General features: G+C 46.7%; 1 protein-coding gene across 1 annotated transcript in view; it reads right to left on the reverse strand.

Annotated features, from left to right (window-relative positions):
* LOC137321575 (CUB and sushi domain-containing protein 1-like) overlaps window positions 1-20,499 on the reverse strand; it is a 2,214,006-nt gene that overhangs the window by 139,610 nt on the left and 2,053,897 nt on the right. Inside the window, exon 50 of the mRNA XM_067984007.1 lies at window positions 16,544-16,729. Within this exon, the coding sequence (XP_067840108.1) occupies window positions 16,544-16,729 (186 nt within the window). The remainder of the gene's footprint in view (window positions 1-16,543; window positions 16,730-20,499) is intronic.

The following is a 20,499-nucleotide window of genomic DNA, read 5'->3' on the forward strand; positions in this document are numbered from 1 at the left end:
TGATGAGGGTAGTGCGGTTGATGTTGATGTTGTGACTTTCAAAAGGCAAATAATGGACTTGTTAGCAAAATTGGAGCCCATGGGATTAAAGGGGCAGTGGCAGCATGAATATAAAATTGGCTAAAAGACACCAAGTAGAGAGTAGTGGTGAACAGTTGTTTTTTAGACGGGAGGGAAGTATACAGTGGTGTCCCCCAGGGTGGTTGTTAAGACCACTGTTTTTTTATATATATTGATGTCCTGGATTTGGGTATACAGGGCACATTTTAAAGTTTGCAGATGATACAAAACTTGGAAATGCAGTAAACGATGAGAAAGATAGCAGCAGACTTCAGGAGGACGTAGACAGACTGGTGAAATGGGCAGATACATGGCAAATGAAATTTAATTGATAGAATGGTACCAGGGATGAGAGACTTCAGTTATGTGGAGAGACTAGAGAGGCTGGGATTGTTCTCCTTGGAGCAGAGAAGGTTAATGGGAGATTCAATAGTGGTATTTAAAATTCTGAGGGGTTTTGATCGAGTAAATAAGGAGAAACTGTTTCCACTGGCAGGAAGGACAGTAACCAGCTGCACAGATTGAAGGTAATTGGAAAAGAACCAGAGGGGATTGAGCAGAAATGTTTTTACGCAGCGAGTTGTAATGATCTAGAATGCACTGCCTGTAAGGTACTGAAAGCAGATTCAATTGTAATGTTCACAAGGGAATTAGATGTATATTTGAAAAGGAGGGGGGGAAGGAAAAAATCGCAGGGCTATGGAAGTGGGACTAATTATATCGCTCTTTCAAACAGCCAGCACAGGCACGATGGGCCGAATGGCCTCCATCTGTGCTGTAAGATTCCATGATTCTATATGAAGGTGAATGACTATATTAAACTAAATTAACAGTCACACCGATATGAAGCACCACAGTCAGATACTGAATATATCAGCGATCTGATAGACGGAAAAATGGGTTAAGGTGGTTTCGAAAAGTTTATTTAAAGAATGACGTGTGTTTGATGCAATCATGGATTATGAGGCAGTGACAGTACAGGTTGCATTATATTGTAGCAAAGGCAAGAAATTAGATGGAGAATAGTGGTAGGAGGTTAAATGGAGCATAAGAAAGTACCAGTGGAAGAAAGTAGGGACAGAAGAACAGAAAAGATAATAAATACACTGGAATAAAGCTTAATAGAATTATTTCCTTAGACATCACTAAGAGTCTGTTGCTGGTCCAGCTTAGAGTCATACAATGATACAGCACAGAAGGAAGCCATTTGGCCCATCGTGCCTATGCTGGGTTGTACTATAATTGCTCAAGTTTAATATAGCTTATACACTATAGCTAAATAGGCTGCAGTACCTCAATATTTTACTCGACGCATGGTGGATAGGAGCATATATGAAGCCTAAGTAACATCATGATTACGATGAGCCAACCCAGGTCCATCAAACCAAAAGATTGTAAAGTATCATTTAATTTTACAGTGAGCATGTTTGACAACATCCCCTCCAGCTAAGGAACAGATTTAAAAAACTGTTCCACTGAATGCACTGAGGTCAGAAAAGTTAGTACTTTAATGAAGAAATCCGTTAGCTCTTGTCTGCTGAATTATGGATAAGATAGTTGTCACTTAAGAGTAATAAATCATGTCAAAGATGATTGAAAATAAATGCAAATGTAGCAATGTATAGCAGAAAAACTCCTGCAGTAATTTGTTTCTATTAGGCAGCACTTGTGTATCCTTATTGTGTAACTGCATTTTCCACAACTTAATCTAATCTGAAGTGTAAAAATGTGATTTAAATGCCATTTAATCCAAGTGATTCATTCCCTTACAAAGCTTATTACCCAAATATAGAACTGAAAAATAGAATTAATCTTGAACAGCAACCAGAGGCTATTATTTATAATCTACTAGAAAACAGTGACTCCTAAGATTTCAAAGCTATTTGTTTTGTTATTGTAGATTGTCTGGTGTTACAACAACACATGCATGCTTTCAGGAAATGTTCTGGTATATCTCAGACCAAAGAACTACTGAAAAAAAAATCAAGGAGAACTCTAACCTTTACCTGTTAAAGGCAAAATAATCGAGTATATGTTGTTTCTTTTGTTTGTTAAATAAAATTGCAACGAATTTTGGCCATTAACTGGTTTAGTTGACCACCAAGCTCCAGAATGACTATCACTGTGCCTGCATGCCTCACAGTTCTGGGCACTGATACAATTTATTAACTAAAAGTTTGATGTGTTTGTATTAGGTTTCATCAATGACCCAATGAAAGCCACAACATTTTTTTTAAGAAAAGGAAAAGGCCATTAAATCCAGCAGGCCATTTTGATTGATCTCAATCCCTTTACTCTTCTAAGCACATCTAGGTTTACCCATTTGTACTGTTTGTTTCAGTGGCCTTCCTTAGTACTTGTTCCATAATTATGATATTAATTGTGAAAAATAGTTCTGCCTGACTTACTTTCTTACTCCTAACTGTCTCATTATTAACTTGTGTACTCTGGTATTTGAATCGTTGACCACACTGAACAATTTGCCTCATTGATTTTAGAAACCCCCTTCATGTTCTTCAAAATTTCAACGAAATCACTTCAAAGTCCCCATTTTCTCTCCCCAAAGAAAACAAACCTAACCTTTCCTCATAATTTAACTTCCAGGTCGCAGAAGCATTTTTATTGCTAAGCCCTGTACCGTTATTTCCTTTGTTCCCATAATTGGGTGACCAGAACTGGGCATGATCATCCGCTGATACATTGATACATCTTCTTTGAATTTGTACTCTGTCACCCTGCTAATACAACCTAGTAACTTTTTTGCCTTTTACTATAACCAGTACTGGACAGATGCCTTTATACATCTGTCCATCATAACCCCAAGATCTCTTTTCTGATCAGCATGTTGGAAAACTCTTCGACTTAACATATATTTCCTCTGGCAGGATCCATAGAGACCTTTTTCCAGAGAGTTAATGTCTGGACTAATTAAGTATTTTTCCATGGCAGGCCTGAAAAGGGAAAGCTTACTTTCTAAAGGTTTTTCCCTTCCCTCCCGCTATTTAAACTCTAGATTTGATGTAGGCTTCACCTTGCTTTTGAATGATTGCCTATGACTGGCTTTGTACCTGTATTTTGTCTAAAAGCAGTATGTGCCTATTGCTGCCTTTAGATTTACTCCCTACAGCCTTTCAACTCTTCATTTTCTAGTTAAATAAAATTGTCAAACAACTGGAAAATGTCATTATCATTTTAGAACACACTTAGCTAATGTAAATGATATAATCACATTTAGCTTGTGAATTTAAAACACATTAATGTCCAGATTAACAATTCAAAATCATGAGCTCCTTTCAAGAATCATATGAGGTTACAAATGCTTAGGCCATTCAATTATCACTTTTCAACAGCCTGTATTAATTTGAATTTGTAATGTTCTCATTTTATTTATTTAGTTCGATGCCCTATCTTGTCCTTGGCAGGTAGACATAAAATGCAAAAGGCATGCTATCCAATGCAGTGCAAGGAAGCAACGTGCTGAAAGATTAACTTGTCTTTAAAACTGGATTTTTCCTCCCTCTCTTTTTGGGTCATAAAACACCACAAACTATTTAGCGATTTCCTGACTGAGAGGGAAGTAAGTGAACTGCCCCTTGGGCTCAAATTTCCACCTTAATGAAAAATGGAGGAATGTTTTCGTCCATGACCAACGACTCGTGAACAAAACAGAGAGAATATGATTTCTGAGAATGTGATTTCCGTGGCAAATTGCTAACTATGGAGAAAAACAAACGTTCTGCTTCTTTTCGGTAAAAGAAAGCTTGGACCCCGACCTGTCCATGGTGCTGATCTATAATGGACCATTTGGAGATGACCGAACAGAAGCCAAATTATCTCATCTCTCATTCCCTTTACTTCCCTGTGGGGAACTGCCTCGCTAGCAGTTGGTGCCTCCCAGCTGATTGTCCAGGCACAACATAGAGTTTCAGAAATTTAAACAGCTTTATGTACATTGATGTATCGATCACTAGCAATAGGGATTCCAAATCAAGGCCAGTTATTGAAGAGTATAGTATTCAGGCATACACATGCTAACTATTAGTGTGTTACACTGACAAAAAGCATGTCAGGGCCCTATTCCCCTCAATGATATTCCTATTTAAGTGCTGCCACAATTTAAAGGGATTGTGCCCGCTGCATACTGTAGGTGGGAATTTTCGCAAGGTTAGGAGTTCCCGCCTACAGTATGGAAATGGAATCTTTTCCATTACCAGCAGCACTACCATTGCCAGCGGCATTACCATCGCCAAATCCCCCACCATCAACATCCTGGGGGTCACCATTGACCAGGAACTTAACTGGACCAGCCACATAAATACTGTGGCGACAACAGCAGGTCAGAGGCTGGGTATTCTGTGGCGAGTGACTCCCCTCCTGACTACCCAAAGCCTTTCCACCATCTACAAGGCACAAGTCAGGAGTGTGATGGAATACTCTCCACTTGCCTGGATGAGTGCAGCTCCAACAACACTGAAGAAGCTCGACACCATCCAGGACAAAGCAGCCCACTTGATTGGCACCCCATCCACCACCATAAACATTCACTCCCTTCACCACCGGCGCACAGTGGCTGCAGTGTGTACCATCTACAGGATGCACTGCAGCAACTCGCCAAGGCTTCTTCGACAGCACCTCCCAAACCCGCGACCTCTAACACCTAGAAGGACAAGGGCAGCTGGCGCATGGGAACAACACCACCTGCGGTTCACCACCACCTTCTGAAGGGCAATTAGGGATGGGCAATAAATGCTGGCCTTGCCAGCGACGCCCACATCCCATGAATGAATAAAAAAAAACTACAGTAGGACTGGTGTTCAGGGGACAGGGAAAGAGGGAACTGATGGGGAGAGAAAAGGGGCAAAAGCTCGGAGTAGTGTAATTTGGGGGAAAGAGGGAGAAACTGTGGGGGGGCATCCTTTGGCATGGGGGAAGGAGAGTGCCAGCAATAACTGCTTGGGGGAAGGGGTAAAACAGTGTAAGTATGAATTGAGGCAGGGTGGAAAGAGTGCCTGCATTGGAAGGGGAAAAAGATTGCCAGCTGTAACTGGGGGAGAGGGAAAAAGAAGTGTGTTAGGTTGAATTGAGTTAGGAAGGGAAGAATGTCAGGCTGAATTGAAAGGGAAAGAGGTATACCAGTGAGCTTGGAGGATTGGCGGAATGAGCATGTCTCTGTAATAGGGTGTAAGATGGATAGTATACAACATCTCTGAACTGGGGCAGCGGAGGGAGTTGGATGTTTGAGAGTGACTGTTGATATCACTTTTGGGGAAATGTTGGTGTGGTTGGTCTGCTGTTATAGATTAAAAATTAAGATTGTGTCGTTTAAAAGTACTTTGAATTTACCAGAAATTCAAAGTTTTTTGGGGAAGCAAGCCACTGTGACCTCAAAGTACACCAAATCAGTGTCTTCGACATCTGCATTCGCTCTTCAGGCTTTCACACTCTTATGTATTTTTTCTCCCCAATACGATTGAAGAAATGTTTGGTATCCCTACAGATTGAGTTGCAAAGCCCCTCTAACTCCTTGCTTTCAGAAAAAGTACTGTTGTCAAACTCCACATGGAGACCAAAAACTAGCTGGCAGACAAAGAACTGACATCAGCATCATCATCAGTACTGACCACTTGGTGTAACTGACATCAGCATCATTGCCAAACAGTAGAGGCCACTTGATATGGGGGCGTTGTTATTTTCACACTCACGCACATACACAAATTGCAGGCTTGTGATCAGAACTTTTCAGGTGTTACAATCTGTTAGGGGCCTGTTTAAAGATTAGTGTCACTTGGTGAATTGAATTGCAACAACAGAAAATTATAATCAGTGACGTGATGATATAAGAAAAATATACAAACACAAGTCAAGCATGGGAAAAGACCATTTGTCCCATCAAGCTTGTCTCTCTGATACATTAATACCTATTTGGATTTTGAGTAACCCCCATGCTTTTCCCTCTATTATTTTGCTCAAAAGATTATTCTAAACATTTATCACTCATTGAGTAAAGAGATTTTTTTCTGATAACTATCTGAAATTTACTTTCCCTCAATTTCCATTTATGTCTGCTTGTTCTACATTCCTGGCTTGTTTCTAGATTTACATTATGCCATTTAATATTTCATATCTTTTAATGAGCTCCCCCACAAAATGCTTTCATTCTAGACTGTGAAGATTAGTTCTCTGGAGTTATTCCTCATCGGTCATCCCCTTTAAACTTCTGATCAATCTTGTTGCTCTTTTCCACACTCCTTCGAATGCAAGTGCATATTTTGTGGTGTGGTCACCAAGACAGAACATAGTACTCCAAAATTGGCCTAAGCATTGCACTGTAAAACCTCAGCATAATTTGTGTAGAAACATTACGGTAAATTCACCGAACCTGTGCTCCCATCATCGAACCACACTTGAAGGGAGCAAGCATCAGAAAATCAGCACGACAGTGTTGTAGAATTATCTCTGATTCTTGCTCCCCTGGAGTGCGGCTCCCTCCTGAGACTGTCAGATCGCTGAATTTACCATATATTCTATGCTCTAGCTATATATACTTACATCATTGCGTCTGATGATAATATTTATCTTTGCTTTGATAAAAATGAAAATCACAAAAATGAACAAGAACACAACTGCCCCGATAATAACTGCGTGGCGGGAAGCCGGTGGGGTGGGGGATGGAGTTGCGTCCGAGAAACCAGAAGCTCAAGTTTCCAGCCGAACTGGTTTTAAATTCTTTCTAAAGGTTTCCCGGCCGCAGCCAGCCAGATTGACAGTCTGACCGGCCGTCAGGCAGGAAGGCAGCTGGGGAGCGGAAGAGAGGTCAGTCCGACTTGTCGGGGCGGGGGGGGGGGGGCAGTCGGACGTCGCGGGTGGGGAGGGTCGGCCGATCGCGGGGGTCCAATCACGTGGAGGTAAATTTTGTTGGCGGGGTGGGGCGGAAGGACTCCTGCCCCTCCTGGCCCTCAAGCAGTGCTGTAAAGGACTCGGGGTGGGGGGAGAGAGAGACTTCGAACGTCGAAAGTGGGGGGAGAGACCTCGGACCTCCCTTCAGCTGCTGGGTTTCTCGAGGCCAGGGCCTTAAAACTAAAAGTTAAGTTAAATTGGAGGCACACGGCCTCCTTCGGATATTTTGGTGACCGACCCGCCTCCTGAGAGCAGGTTGGTCACCCGCTCCCCAAACTGCCTCCGTTAAAACCGGAAATGGGCGGGTTGGGGTCGGGTTGCCCAATTTTTTTTATGTTTAATCCGCCTCCCCCTAACCCGCCCTGGGGGATAAAAATTACCCCCATTATAAAAGTTTGCACTTCAGCATTTATTGCAGCAAGAGCTTGGACCATTGTTTAAAAGGAGACACGCTGGGCTCTATTTTAAAAGGGCGGTGGGATGGCAGTGGAGGGGGTTGATTTACAGGCGCCAAACCCGGAAGGGAAGTAGGCTGGCTGCCGAGTGGAGCTGCAGATCCGAGGTGGGGGGTGGGTGAAAGAGAGAGAGCGGGAGACCTTATCGGCCATTGCAGGAGAGAGTGGGTGTGGGGGAGAGACATCGGACATCGTCGGGGGGGAGAGACATCAGACATCGGACATCGTCGGAGGGGAGAGACATTGGACATCGGAGGGAGAGGGAGAGACATCGGACATCGTCGGGGGGGAGAGACATCGGACATCGGAGGGAGAGGGAGAGACATCGGACATCGGAGGGGGAGGGAGAGACATCGGACATCGGAGGGAGAGGGAGAGACATCGGACATCGTCGGGGGGAGAGACATCGGACATCGGAGGGGGAGGGAGAGACATCGGACATCGGAGGGGGAGGGAGAGACATCGGACATCGGAGGGGGAGGGAGAGACATCGGACATCGGAGGGGGGGAGAAACATCGGACATCGGAGGGGGGGAGAAACATCGGACATCGGAGGGGGGGAGAAACATCGGACATCGGAGGGGGAGGGAAAGACATCGGACATCGGAGGGGGGGAGACATCGGACATCGGAGGGGGGGAGAAACATCGGACATTGGAGGGGGGAGACATCGGACATTGGAGGGGGAGGGAGAGACATCGGACATCGGAGGGGGAGGGAAAGACATCGGACATTGGAGGGGGGGAGAAACATCGGACATCGGAGGGGGAGGGAAAGACATCGGACATTGGAGGGGGGGAGAAACATTGGACATCGGAGGGGGAGGGAGAGACATTGGACATTTGAAGTGGGGGAGGGACATCGGACATTGGAGGGGGGGAGAGACATCGGACATCGGAGGGGGGGAGAAACATCGGACATCGGAGGGGGAGGGAAAGACATCGGACATTGGAGGGGGGGAGAAACATTGGACATCGGAGGGGGAGGGAGAGACATTGGACATTTGAAGTGGGGGAGGGACATCGGACATTGGAGGGGGGGAGAGACATCGGACATCGGAGGGGGAGGGAAAGACATCGGACATCGGAGGGAGAGGGAGAGACATCGGACATTGGAGGGGGGGAGACATCGGACATCGGAAGGGGGGGAGGGACATCGAACATTTGAAGGGGGGGGGAGGGACATCGGACATTTGAAGGGGGGGAGGGACATCAGACATTGGGGGGCGGGGAGAGACATCGGACATCGGAAGTGGGGGTAGAGACATCAGACTTCGAAGGGGGAGGGAGAGACATCGGACATTGGAAGTTGGGGGGAGAGACATCGGACATCGGAGCAGTGGGGTGCTGATGACATTGTTTGTAAGGTATGTTTATTTATTTTTTTACAATAGGAAATGTAATTTTATTTAATTTATTTAGTTTATTTCTGCCTGATCCGGCCCTTCCCGCCCAGTTTCACCAGGCGTGAATCGGAAGCCGTGGGAAAGCAGCCCAGGTAAGGCCAAAATCTTTTTAATTGGCCATTATGCCAAAAATAAACTACCTTAAGTACCTCAACGAGGTACATTTGCTTGTTTAAATATCGTCCCGCCGGCTTTAACTGCCAGCGGGACTTCCGGGTTCGGGAACGGCGTGCGCACTCAGATGACTCTGGGTCGTGTGCGTTCTTCAGCGGGTTGCAGCCGGGAATCCTGCCCGCTCCGGATTTCTCCGATTTTCTTTGCCCCCCTCGCCCCCAACGTACCCGGACTTTGCTTTTAAAATTGAGCCCAATTGCACAGCTAACATAAGGACATAAGCAAGTCTGGTGAGAAAAGAAATGGCCATTCAACTCATCAACCCCTCCATTTAAAGTCCATGTAGGAGTCCATATATGATTGTTCCATCGTGAGCTTCTGATGCCTCCCTCCTCTAGCACCACCCTGATCCCCTAGTTGAAAGAACACTAAGGCCAAAAAGGTTCGCTGTGGGATAATAAAACACTTAACAGATTTGTCTGAAACTTTCTCACTGCTACATAAAAGGAGGGTATAGTCCTATTTAAAGTAAAGAGGTTAGTGCCTGTGTTAAATAGTAGAATTTTAACCAATTGCAATTGCCATTCGTACACTCTTATCCCACAACTAAATTTAAGAGGTCATGTTCCTTCCCATATCCTCCTGAGAGAATCCACCAGTTCTCGTACCATCTCTTTAAACCTGGAATCTACTTTCTTGATCGATCCTGAACCAGCCACCTTCTCTGGCAATCTATCTCACACGTCCACTATCCTGCAGGAAAAAGATTTTCTCTTTCAAATCTTGCGTGATGTTTGAGTTTTGTACGATGTCCTTCACTCCTACGCTCATTGTATAAGTGAAACAGCAGGCTTGCTTATCTGCACTTTTCATTATTTTAAAGAACTGCAGCCTCAGTCTCTTTGCAAAGAAAATAAGTTGAGCCACTTAAGCATTTCAGCACAACTTTTTCACTTTGGGCCTGAATCATCCTGGTCACTTTTCTCTGAACCTTTTCGAGTACATCTGCTTACATCTCAGAAAAGCCTGTTCCTATTTGGGCAGCTATCCCAGCTTTAGATAATGCATCTGAGCTACCCAGCAAGGAATATTTAAATACGAACAATGACAGACAGGAAAAGACCCTCTGGTCCATCCAGCCTGTCCCACACAATTGTGATACCTTGGGGCCGATTTTAGGACGGCCGAGCGGGTGCGTTCGGGGCGGGGGGGCTCATAAAATTAGCGAGTCCTGGAGCGGGTCCAGAGCCCGGCTCCAACCCGCCCACTTCCGGGTTCCCCAATGACGCGTTCGGGTGCGCGCGCAGCTCACGCATGCGGGACTCCCACCGGCAATTAAAGCCGGCGGGATGATACTTTACATTGTTATTTAGGTAGTTGAGGTACTTGACAGACCTCATTGAGTGGAGATTTTGGCAGGGGTGCAATTTTGAAGGATCCTCAGCGTGTTTCCTGTGCTGTGGGAAACACTCCCTGTTGGAGCAGACGTGTTTCAGCCAGTAGCCAGTGGGAGATGCAAAGGATTATTTGACAGTTGTGGGGAAAACCTCATTTATTGCAGCAGGGCACTCTGTCACTTCAGACAAAGTTTTGGCTGCAATACCTTTGTCTTTCCACTCAAAATTATTAATTTATACCCTAAACTCTGCTGGGCAAACACATTTACCTACTTTGCGGACCCCCTCAAACTCACACCGTCAGGACGGTGGGCACCATGGCTGCATTCATCACTTCATCCGAGGATGAGCAACATCACCAGCCTCGCCAGGCACGCCGTCCACCTCCGCCACGTGGAGCTCCACAACACAGTGCTGCGCCACAGGCACCTGCACAAAATAGTCGTGCAACTACACCTACACCCACTGTAGGGTGACCCAATGGGTGGCATCAAGTGTGGGTGTTCATGGTGAACCTCATGAAAGGGACTTATTGCACAAGCCAGTCAAGAATGGCCAAGACGTGGTAGTAGTGGTGACAATATAATATTGTATGTGAGTTCAACCAAAACCAAATATAAATAAAAAACACGACAAACCGTCAAACACCCTTGAGCATCCCCCTTGTGCTCACAAAACCTTGGCTTCCTACTACTCATATGTGATGCATCCCCTGTGGCTGCAGCAGAGGTAGTGGCAGGTTGGGTGAGGCTGACCGTGAAAGAGATGCATGAGAGGGTGAGTATGAGACGGAGCCATGAGATGGTATGAGGATTGGGTTGAGTGGTAGTGGTGGGATTGGTACTGGCGAGGTGAGTAAGTGCAGGTAAGTTGAGGATGAGGTTTGAGTGGGTCTGAGCAGTGATGTGACAGAGTAGTGTTGGAAGTGCAGAAGGAGATGTGGGGTGGGGGCAGTGATGTGGAAGACGGAGTGCAGGAGAATGAGTAAGTGTGCTCACTTTGGCTGACCTGGTTAGTTCATTGAAGCGCTTCCTGCACTGGATCCATGCGCGGGATACGTTGCTGCTGCTGGTGACCTCCTCTGCCACCTCGAGCCAGGCCTTCTTGGTGGCAGAGGCAGGCCACTTCCTCCCGTCCGCCGGGTAGAAAATCTCCCTCCTCCCCCTCACTCCATCCAGTAACACCTGGAGTGAGGCATCATTAAACCTGGGAGCAGCCTTCCCCCTGGGCTGCTTCATGGTGCTCTTTTGGTTGTTTGCTGCAGGATCAGTCATTGGAGGACTGCCCCTTTAAATAGGGCTCCTCCAGCTGACGGCCTGTGATGCGGGTGCGCAGTCCGCCCACTGCGCAGGTTTCCGACGGAAAACCCGGACGCCACGGTAAGTGGTTTCAATCTACCCGCGATCGCGTGGGGAACGGACCGATTTCGCTGGGCGGGTTACCCACGCACCCAGTCAACCCCCCGCTGCCAACCCACCTCCCTGGTAATATCGGGGCCCTTGTGTATCACAATATAAAGACTCCCCACCCCACCGAAAACCATGTGATCTCCTGGGAGAGGTGAAAAATCATATAAAATCCCGGGCCAATTTGGGGGAAAAGAAATCTGGGAAATTTCTCTCCGACCCCTTAGGCAATCGAAAATTAGTCCAAAAGGTCTCTGTGGCCCTGATAATTCTATGCATTACCCACCTTAAGAGTTTATTAAGGGATAATATACGGGTTTGAAAGACCATCTGCACTTAAGAAGACCTAAATTTTCAGAGAATGGGTTGAATAGGCATAAAATCTTCAGATAAATGTATCCCAGCACTTAGTGAGCTGCAAATTAAAGGGATCTTTGTCAAAATACAAATCTGGATAAGGCACCTGTTTCTCAGTGAGTGTTTCAAAGCCACGCAAGAGAAAAAGAAACACAAAGGGCTCAATTATAAAAGGGCGGCGGGATGGCAGCGAGGGGGGGGTGGGTCAACGGGCATGCGGCAAACGTGAATAATAAAAACTTACCGTTCCCCACGCGATCGCGAGATCATTGGTGGCCATTAACCCTCTTTGCCGTCCGAAAGCTGCGCAGTGGGCGCACTGCGCACCCGCATCACAGGCTGTCAGCTGGAGCGTCTGGATTTAAAGGGCCATTGCTCCAATGGATTTTGCTGGAGCAAAGAGTCAGAAGACCCAATGGAGCAGCACAGGGGCGAGGCTGCTCCAGGATTCAGCGGTGACTCACATCAGCTGCTCCTGGGTGAGGAGGAGGGAACTATTTTACCCGGCCGACAGGAGGAAGCGCCCTGCCTCTGCCACCCAGAAGGCCTGGCTCGAGGTGGCAGAGGAGGTCATCACCAGCAGCAACATGTCCCGCACCTGGATCCAGTGCAGGAAGCGTTTCAATGACCTAACTAGGTCAACAAAAGTGAGTACACTTACTGATTCATCTACATTCTGTGTTCCACATCACCACCACCCCCCCAACTCCTTCTGCACTGCCAAGACTACTCTCTCTATCACGTCACTCCTCACACCCACTTAAGGCTCATCCTCAACTAACCCGCACTTCCTGAGCACTTCCTCACCTCCCCATTTGTGACCCCACCACTGCCACTCACCCCAATCCTGATCCAATGTGACGTCTCTGTCTCACACTCACCCTCTGATGCACCTCTTTCACGGTCAGCCTCACCCAAAGCAATGCATTCATCGGTTGGCCACCTCACCATCACTCACTCACATGTCTGTACTTTCTCCTCTTCTAGGAGAAGAGAGCTCAAAATGCACACGAGAGGGTGAGGACTGGGGGGGGGGCCACAAGAAATAGTGGTCCTCACAGAGGCTGAGGAGGAGGCCCTGGAGATCAGTCTCCAGGGCCTCTCTCGAGTGCCTGTCTGTTGGGGGATGCTGAGACTGGCATCCCACAAACATCTGGTGACACAACTTTAACATTCATCACACACAACATGACTTGATGTTAACAATGACTGGCATGTTGAACACCTCAGTATGCTCATCGCAACATGACACATCTGTGATGAGGCTTAATATTTCCTTCTGTTCTCTTCCAGGCCCTTCAACGACCGCAGCGACGGCAGAGGGTGATTCCTGGGAGGACTTGCCGGCCTCTGAGGGTGCACCGTCACATCTTAGCGAGCCATCCACCAGTGCAGACACTCACACCTTGGTGGGTCCTAGTAGTCAGTTAGTTGGGTTGGCACCTGGTGAGTCACCATACACAAGTGAGCACGAGCAGACACTGGTGTCAGGAGCAGCTGTGGAGAGTCCATATCGGTGGGAGCACTCCTCTCCAGGCTCTGCTCAGCTGGACGCAGATGCAGAACCCCGTGGGCCATTCTTTAAAAGGAGAATGATCGAGGGACAGCAGCACATTTGCGAGGTGCAGGAACAGGTGCCACGCACACTCTCCACAATAGCGCAGAGGATGGAGGAGTCCAACTCCTGCATCAGTGGAATGGTAGCACAGGTACAGGAGGGAATCTCTGCGATCCTGGCACAGGGACGTGAGCAACTGTCTGAGATAGTGTCACAGGTAAGTGCGGGAATGTCTGTGATGGAGAGAAGGCTAGCCTCCGTTGAGCTTGAAGCACAGCTCACAAATGAGTCCATTCAGGCCCTGACAATGGCCGTTCGGACTCACAGTGAACAACATTCTGCCACCTTAAACAGGCAGGCAGATACTTTAGAAGTGGCCTTACAAGGCTTCACACACTCTGTTGTCCAGCAGAGTGGTAGGAGTGATGTGGGCCTGGCTCAGGGGAGGGATGATGGCGAAAGGGGACATGGAAGTGGGGACGCCACTCAAAGTGCCCCCACGTCTCACCTGTTGCCCCCCTCTCAACCAGTGCCCACAATGCTGCCTCCTCTCCAGGTGGCCGAGTCTGCCCCTGCACAGGTGCAGGTGGAGCAGTCTTTGGAGGGGCCCTCACAGGCTCCAAAACCCAGTGGGCGTAGGCCCAAAGCATCTAAGCAGTCAGGGCATGAACATGAGCAACCTGCCACTACCTCTGCTGCAGCCACAGGGGAAGCACCACGTAGAAGCGGTAGGAAGAGAAAGGCTAAGGTTTTGTGATCACGAAGGGGATGCACAAGGGGGTCTGACAGACTGTCATGTTTTTCATTTATATTTGGTTTATGTTATCATTCTCACCACAACTGCCACGTCTTGCCCATTCTTGACTGGCATTTGTGATAGGGCCCTTTCATGTGCTTCACCATGAACGGTAACACTTGGTACCACCCAGTGGGTCTATGTGTAGTTGCAGGACTGTTTTATGTGGAGCGGGGGTGGGTGGGTGTTGCTGGTGTTGGCGCTGGTCTTTCCAGGTAGTGTGAGGACTGGACTCTTCTCACTTTCTGATCTTATGAGAGCCGTTCACATATCAGTGACTCCTTGGCCTCACGAGCAGCCAGGTGAGGCGCTGCTCTGCTCATGGGTTCGTCCTCCTCCTTCTCCTCCTGCTCCTCCTCCTGCTCCTTCTCAATGTGGATGGCAGATGTGGATAGTGGATGAGGAGATGGGGCCTCATCAACTAGTACCCCTCTCTGTTGCCCCACGTTGTGCAGGACACAACACATTACTATAATGCGACCCACTCTCGCTGGTGCGTATTGAAGCACTCCCCCAGAATGATCGAGGCACCGAAATCGCATCTTCAGCAGTCCTATCGCACGTTCAATTATAGACCTGGTGGCAATGTGGCTGTCGTTATATCAATGCTGTTGCTCGGTGGTGGGGTTCCTCAGAGTTGTCATGAACCACGTTTGCAGGGGGTATCCCTTGTCCCTGAGGAGCCAGCCCTTAAGGGTGTTCGGTGCGTGGAAGAAGCCCGGGATGTTGGATTCCCTCAGAATGAACGAATCGTGGCAGCTGCCAGGGAATCTGGTGCACACATGAAGAAATCTTTTGCGGTGATCACAAACGAGCTGAGTGTTGATGGAGTGATAGCCCTTTCTGTTGATGAACAGTCCTGGCTCGTGTGGAGGTGCTCTGATTGCTATATGGGTGCAATCGATTGCAACCTGTACCCGTGGGAGGCCAGCCAGGGTAGAATCCTACTACCCTCTCCGTCTGGCTGAGGTCGTCCATGGGGAAGTTGACGTATTGCGAGGCCCTGCGAAACAAGTCGTCGGTGACCTGTCTTATGCACTTGTGGGCAGACGACTGAGAGACCCCGGCGATGTCACCGGTGGCACTCTGGAATGATCCGGAGGCGAAGAAGTTCAGGGCAGTGGTGACTTTAACTGCGACGGGTAATGAGATGCCGCTCGGCCCAGCCGGGAGCAGCTCGGCATGAAGGAGGCTGCAGATGTCCGCGACTACCTGGTGACTGACTCTGAGCCTCCCTATGCACTGCTCCTCAGAGAGGTCCACGAAGCTGAGCCTTGGTCTGTAGACCCTCTGACGAGGGTAGTGCCTCCTGCGATGTCGCTCTCTCTGTTGTTCCCCTCTGTGCTCTTGTGCAGGTGCCTGTGGCGCAGCACTGTGTTGTGGAGCTACAGGTGGTGGAAGTGGACGCCGTGCCTGGCGAGGATTGTGATGTTCCTCGTCCTCGGATGTACTGGTGAATGCAGCCATCGTGCCCCCCCATCCTGATGGTGTCAGTTTGAGGGGGTCCGAAAAGTTGGTAAATATGTGTAAACATAACAATTCTGAGTGGAAACCAAGAATTTTCAGTCTAAACACAAAGATCTCCCAGCCAAAAGTTTGTCTGAGAGAACTGAGTGCCCTGCTGCAATAACTCACCTTTTATCCCCATCCCTCAAACAGGGATTTAAATGTCCAAATGGCTGCCGGCTGAAACACGACTCCTTCACCATGGTGTGTTTCACACAGCACGGGAAACACACTGAAGCAGCGTTGAAATCGCTTGCCAGCATAATTAGTTACATTCATGCACATTTCAAATACTTTAAGTGCCGGCTTTAATTGCCAGAGGGACTTCTGGGTTCGGAAACAGCGCCGCTCCAAAAAAACATGATTTGCTTTGCCCCCCACCCCCCACCCCCAATGCACCCCGACTTTCATTTTAAAATTGAGCCCAAAGTGTTCCATTGATTGCCCAAGAAACAGGTCAACTTGTATCCATCCATTTACAAAGAATTTAGACCATAAATTATTCTTTTGGATGATTCAGAGCAAAGGATTGTAAAAGAACTGCATATATTCCACTCAAATATACATGTTGTACAATGAATACAGAAACTCACATTTACATTGTGGAGTCTTCCGACTATTACTCCACATTCCATCTTCTCTGCAGACAGCTATTGCTCGTTGACCAGATTCCAGGGTGAAGCCCTCACCGCACCGATAGTTGACCCTGCTGCCCATGCTGTAATCTCTGCCAAAGACTGAGCCATTTCCAGGGGCTTCTGGAACACCACAGCTGATTGCTGAAACAAAACGTGCAACTCGAATTTAGTTTGAACCTGAGAAACTTCCCTATTTGTTTTTAAAGGAAAGTGTTTCACTTGTGAATGGCACACTGGAAAGAATTGTAAGTTGTTTACAATGTGATTTTTGTTTTAATTATAAATCCACATTTTAAAAAATTAAACAGCAGTAACATTTTGGATGAAAGGGATGCTGGTTAGTTGAAACAGTCACTTAAACATTCCCAGGAATGGCACAAATAGGGTTTTTAAAGACAGTTTGCAGTCGGGGTTTATTTGCTCTGAAGGTATCTTTACTTAGTCCTGGCAACCAAAAGGTCAGAGACAAAATCTAGGGCCCCAATTTCTAATTCCGGCCCAGTTTTCAGCAGGTAAGCAAAGGTTAGAAACTCATCCGCTGCTCCAGAAATGAGGCCTGGGGTGTTGCAATATGCCAGGCCTCGTATTAAATCCCACCTGACCATTTCCCACCTGAGTGGGAAGAGCCGGAAAACGGCAAGGCACCGGAGGCCGCCCGCCATCAGCAGGTTGAATGGTGGGATCGGCTGCTGGGGCCGTCCCGTGATCGGGGATGGGGGTGCAATTCGCAGACAGGGAAGCCTAGGATTTCCTTGTGGGGCCCAGGGGAGCACTCCTGCCCCACAAGGAAAATAAAAAAAAAAAAATTTAAAGCTTACCGCTTCAGGCCCAATCTTCGCTGCTGGGTTGGCCTGACGGAAAGCTCACATTGTTCAGGCCGGCGAGTAAAAATTGCAGTCGGATCCCAATTACATCATTGGGACCCCATGTTAAAAAGGGGACCCATCAGCTTTGGGTGGACGTACTTGCTGCCTGCTCAGGACAGTAGGTGAAATTCGGACTCTTTCAGCTTTAGGTTGGGTAAGTAACTTGGGTGATTTTAACTGACCACATGTCTGGTTTCCAGTGGCCAGATAGGTTTAAAATTGCCCGCTAGATCTTCAATCACTTTGGCAAAAAAAACTACGGGTGTTAAATATAATCCCCTAATCAACGTGTCATCGAGGTAAGAACTGTCAGGATGGAATGTGAGCAATCTAGATATAAACAGCAGTCACTTTAAGTGGAAGAGGGGCGATATTAGCATGTGAACATCTAATGCAAATTTTGGAAAGTTTAGATTGCATTGCATGAGATGGTCTAGTTATTTTGCATAATTTGCTGGCACATATCCCAACACACAGTTAAAGGCAATTGCAGATAAATAGATGGAAAATTTACAATTGAACCAAGGAAGGTTCGGGAATTCAATCAAAAATTCAAAAATTATCTGATTCTGTATTTTGGGTCTCATTCAATTGATCTCTAAAATGCTTTCAGTAAGATATACTTAAGTATTCTTTCAGCAGACATCTCAGGTGTCCCGATATTTTCTGGACATCCCAATCTTTTAGGGAGTTAAAAACAGCAGCATTCCCAATTTTTAAAATGTCACACTTTGTTTTCGAGCTATTTCCTTGCTGGGGTCTGGCTGTGAATTGGCATTCGATGCCACCGGAAGAATGGCAGGCAGGCAATTGAAAGGGGGGGCATCCAAGATCCCCCCCCCAGCAGGCCCAGATCAAAGAGAGATCTGTCAATTGCCTGGCCCTTTTGTGGTGATTGTGGCCAACCTGGAATCTAACAAGCCTTATGGCAGCCCAATGAGTTGCGATTTACAGATAGCCTATGGCTATCGTTTTCGTTCTTGCTTTGATTTTTTGAATCTATTTTATAATTCGTGTTATGAAGTGCTCGGATAGGTGACAATTCTTACAGGCAGCATGTACAATTTCTTTGCTAATGGTCAGAAGATAAATATTGCTTATCGAGAATTGATTCTTTTTAGTCACTCGTCTTTTTATTTTGGTTTTATATATTCAGTTGAAAAAATCTCTCCTCTGAATCATTTTGAGGCTTAGGGGTATTTTTATGTAAAGACTTGGAAACTGCATAAATAATTAATTTTGGAGTGCTTTATGAGGCAAGTTTTATTTATGTATGGAAATTTATGTTTATTATAAAGACTGTCTAAGCCACCAAACTCATTAATAGTGCACTAATGGATACATTTTCTGTTTAGACACTCCTGGCATAGGCTGGGAGTATATAAAAGCAAATAGTGCATCCACAGCCTGTGATATCTGTCCATTAATATTAAGGAGCAGAAAATTTACCTTTAAATGCTTTGAGGCAGGAAGATAAAGATAGGGAGGAGACTGATTGTAGGGAATGCGGTGGGTGGTTCAAAAGGAGCCATGGGGGGGGTTTGGGTCCCATTTTCTTAGCCCTCTTCCTCCGCAAGACTGCTCCCCCCATCACTGCCAGGTACCACCAACCCCTCTCTTCCGGTGATCCCAGATCCCAGGACTTGCCTCAGTGTTTCCAGAACCTCCATCTCCAGTAATCCCAGATCCCAGGACTTGCCTCAGTGTTTCCAGAACCTCCCTCTCCAGTAATCTCAGATCCCAGGACTTGCCTCAGTGTTTCCAGAACCTCCCTCTCCAGTAATCCCAGATACCAGGACTTGCCTCAGTGTTTCCAGAACCTCCCTCTCCAGTAATCCCAGAAACCAGGACTTGCCTCAGTGTTTCCAGAACCTCCCTCTCCAGTAATCCCAGATCCCAGGACTTGCCTCAGTTTTTCCAGAACTTCCATCTCCGGTGTTCCTGGAACCTTGGGAATTCCTCGCTCCTCTGTTCCAGCAGGTACTGCCTCCGCCCCCCACTTCTCAAAATTTTGCTGGATTCTGAGACCCCACCCCAGTACTGCCAAATTGGGGCTCTCTTCCTAGGTCGTGGAGCTGGCCTCAGTGATGATAAGTCAGTGTCCCTGATAATACTGCTCGGCACAACAGTAAAACCTCTGACTCACTGAAAGCAACACTACAGGAGAATGACGAGTAACCATTAAAATTAGAGGGATGCCTATGCCATATAGCACAACCAGGTATGGACCATAAGATTGTCCCACTATGTTAGTGGGGACACGGTCATTCTATTGCATTACAGCTACAACGAACATTAAAATGTGTGGAAACCATAACAGTGAATTAAACTTATTTGAAGTACATAAATTATAGTAAATAATTGATAATATCTGGGTCCTCAGATATTCTTGGAACTATGCATAATGTAATAATTCCAAAACCAGGGGTCATAAATATAAGATAGTCACTAATAAATCCAATAGGGAATTCAGGAGAAACTTCGTTACCCAGAGAGTGCTTAGAATGAGGAACTTGCTACCTCAAGGAGTAGTTGAGGTGAATAAGGCATTTTAGGGGAAGCTAGATAAATACATGCCGGAGAAAGGAATAGAAGGGTATGCTGATAGGGTTAGATGAAGTAGAGTGGGAGCATAAATACCAGCATAGACCAGTTGGGCCAAATGGCCTGTTACTGTGCTGTAAATTCTATCTAAAATAAAGCACCCCTGATATTTTGAGCCCGTGACCCCAATTTTCAAATTTGCAAGTTGAGAGATATACCTTCAAGCAATATATAACAAAGCTATGCATTATTCTGTATAAAGGGTCACCAGCTTCATAGAACATGTACTTGGAGAGAAATAAGAGCAAGGATTTTCAGACCTTTGGTCACAATGGTAAAGGACATTGCCATGGTTTTCAGCAGATTTTAGATCATTATGTTGGGTATTTTTAAGCAAGCAAACAATGTTTGCCAAACTATTTTTTTGATGCAGGTATTGCCCTTTTAAGCAAATTTCACAATGGTGTTGTTATACTACACTACCGGACTGAGATATGTAGC

Source organism: Heptranchias perlo, chromosome 5 (assembly GCF_035084215.1).
Source record: "Heptranchias perlo isolate sHepPer1 chromosome 5, sHepPer1.hap1, whole genome shotgun sequence".
Taxonomy (NCBI): domain Eukaryota; kingdom Metazoa; phylum Chordata; class Chondrichthyes; order Hexanchiformes; family Hexanchidae; genus Heptranchias; species Heptranchias perlo.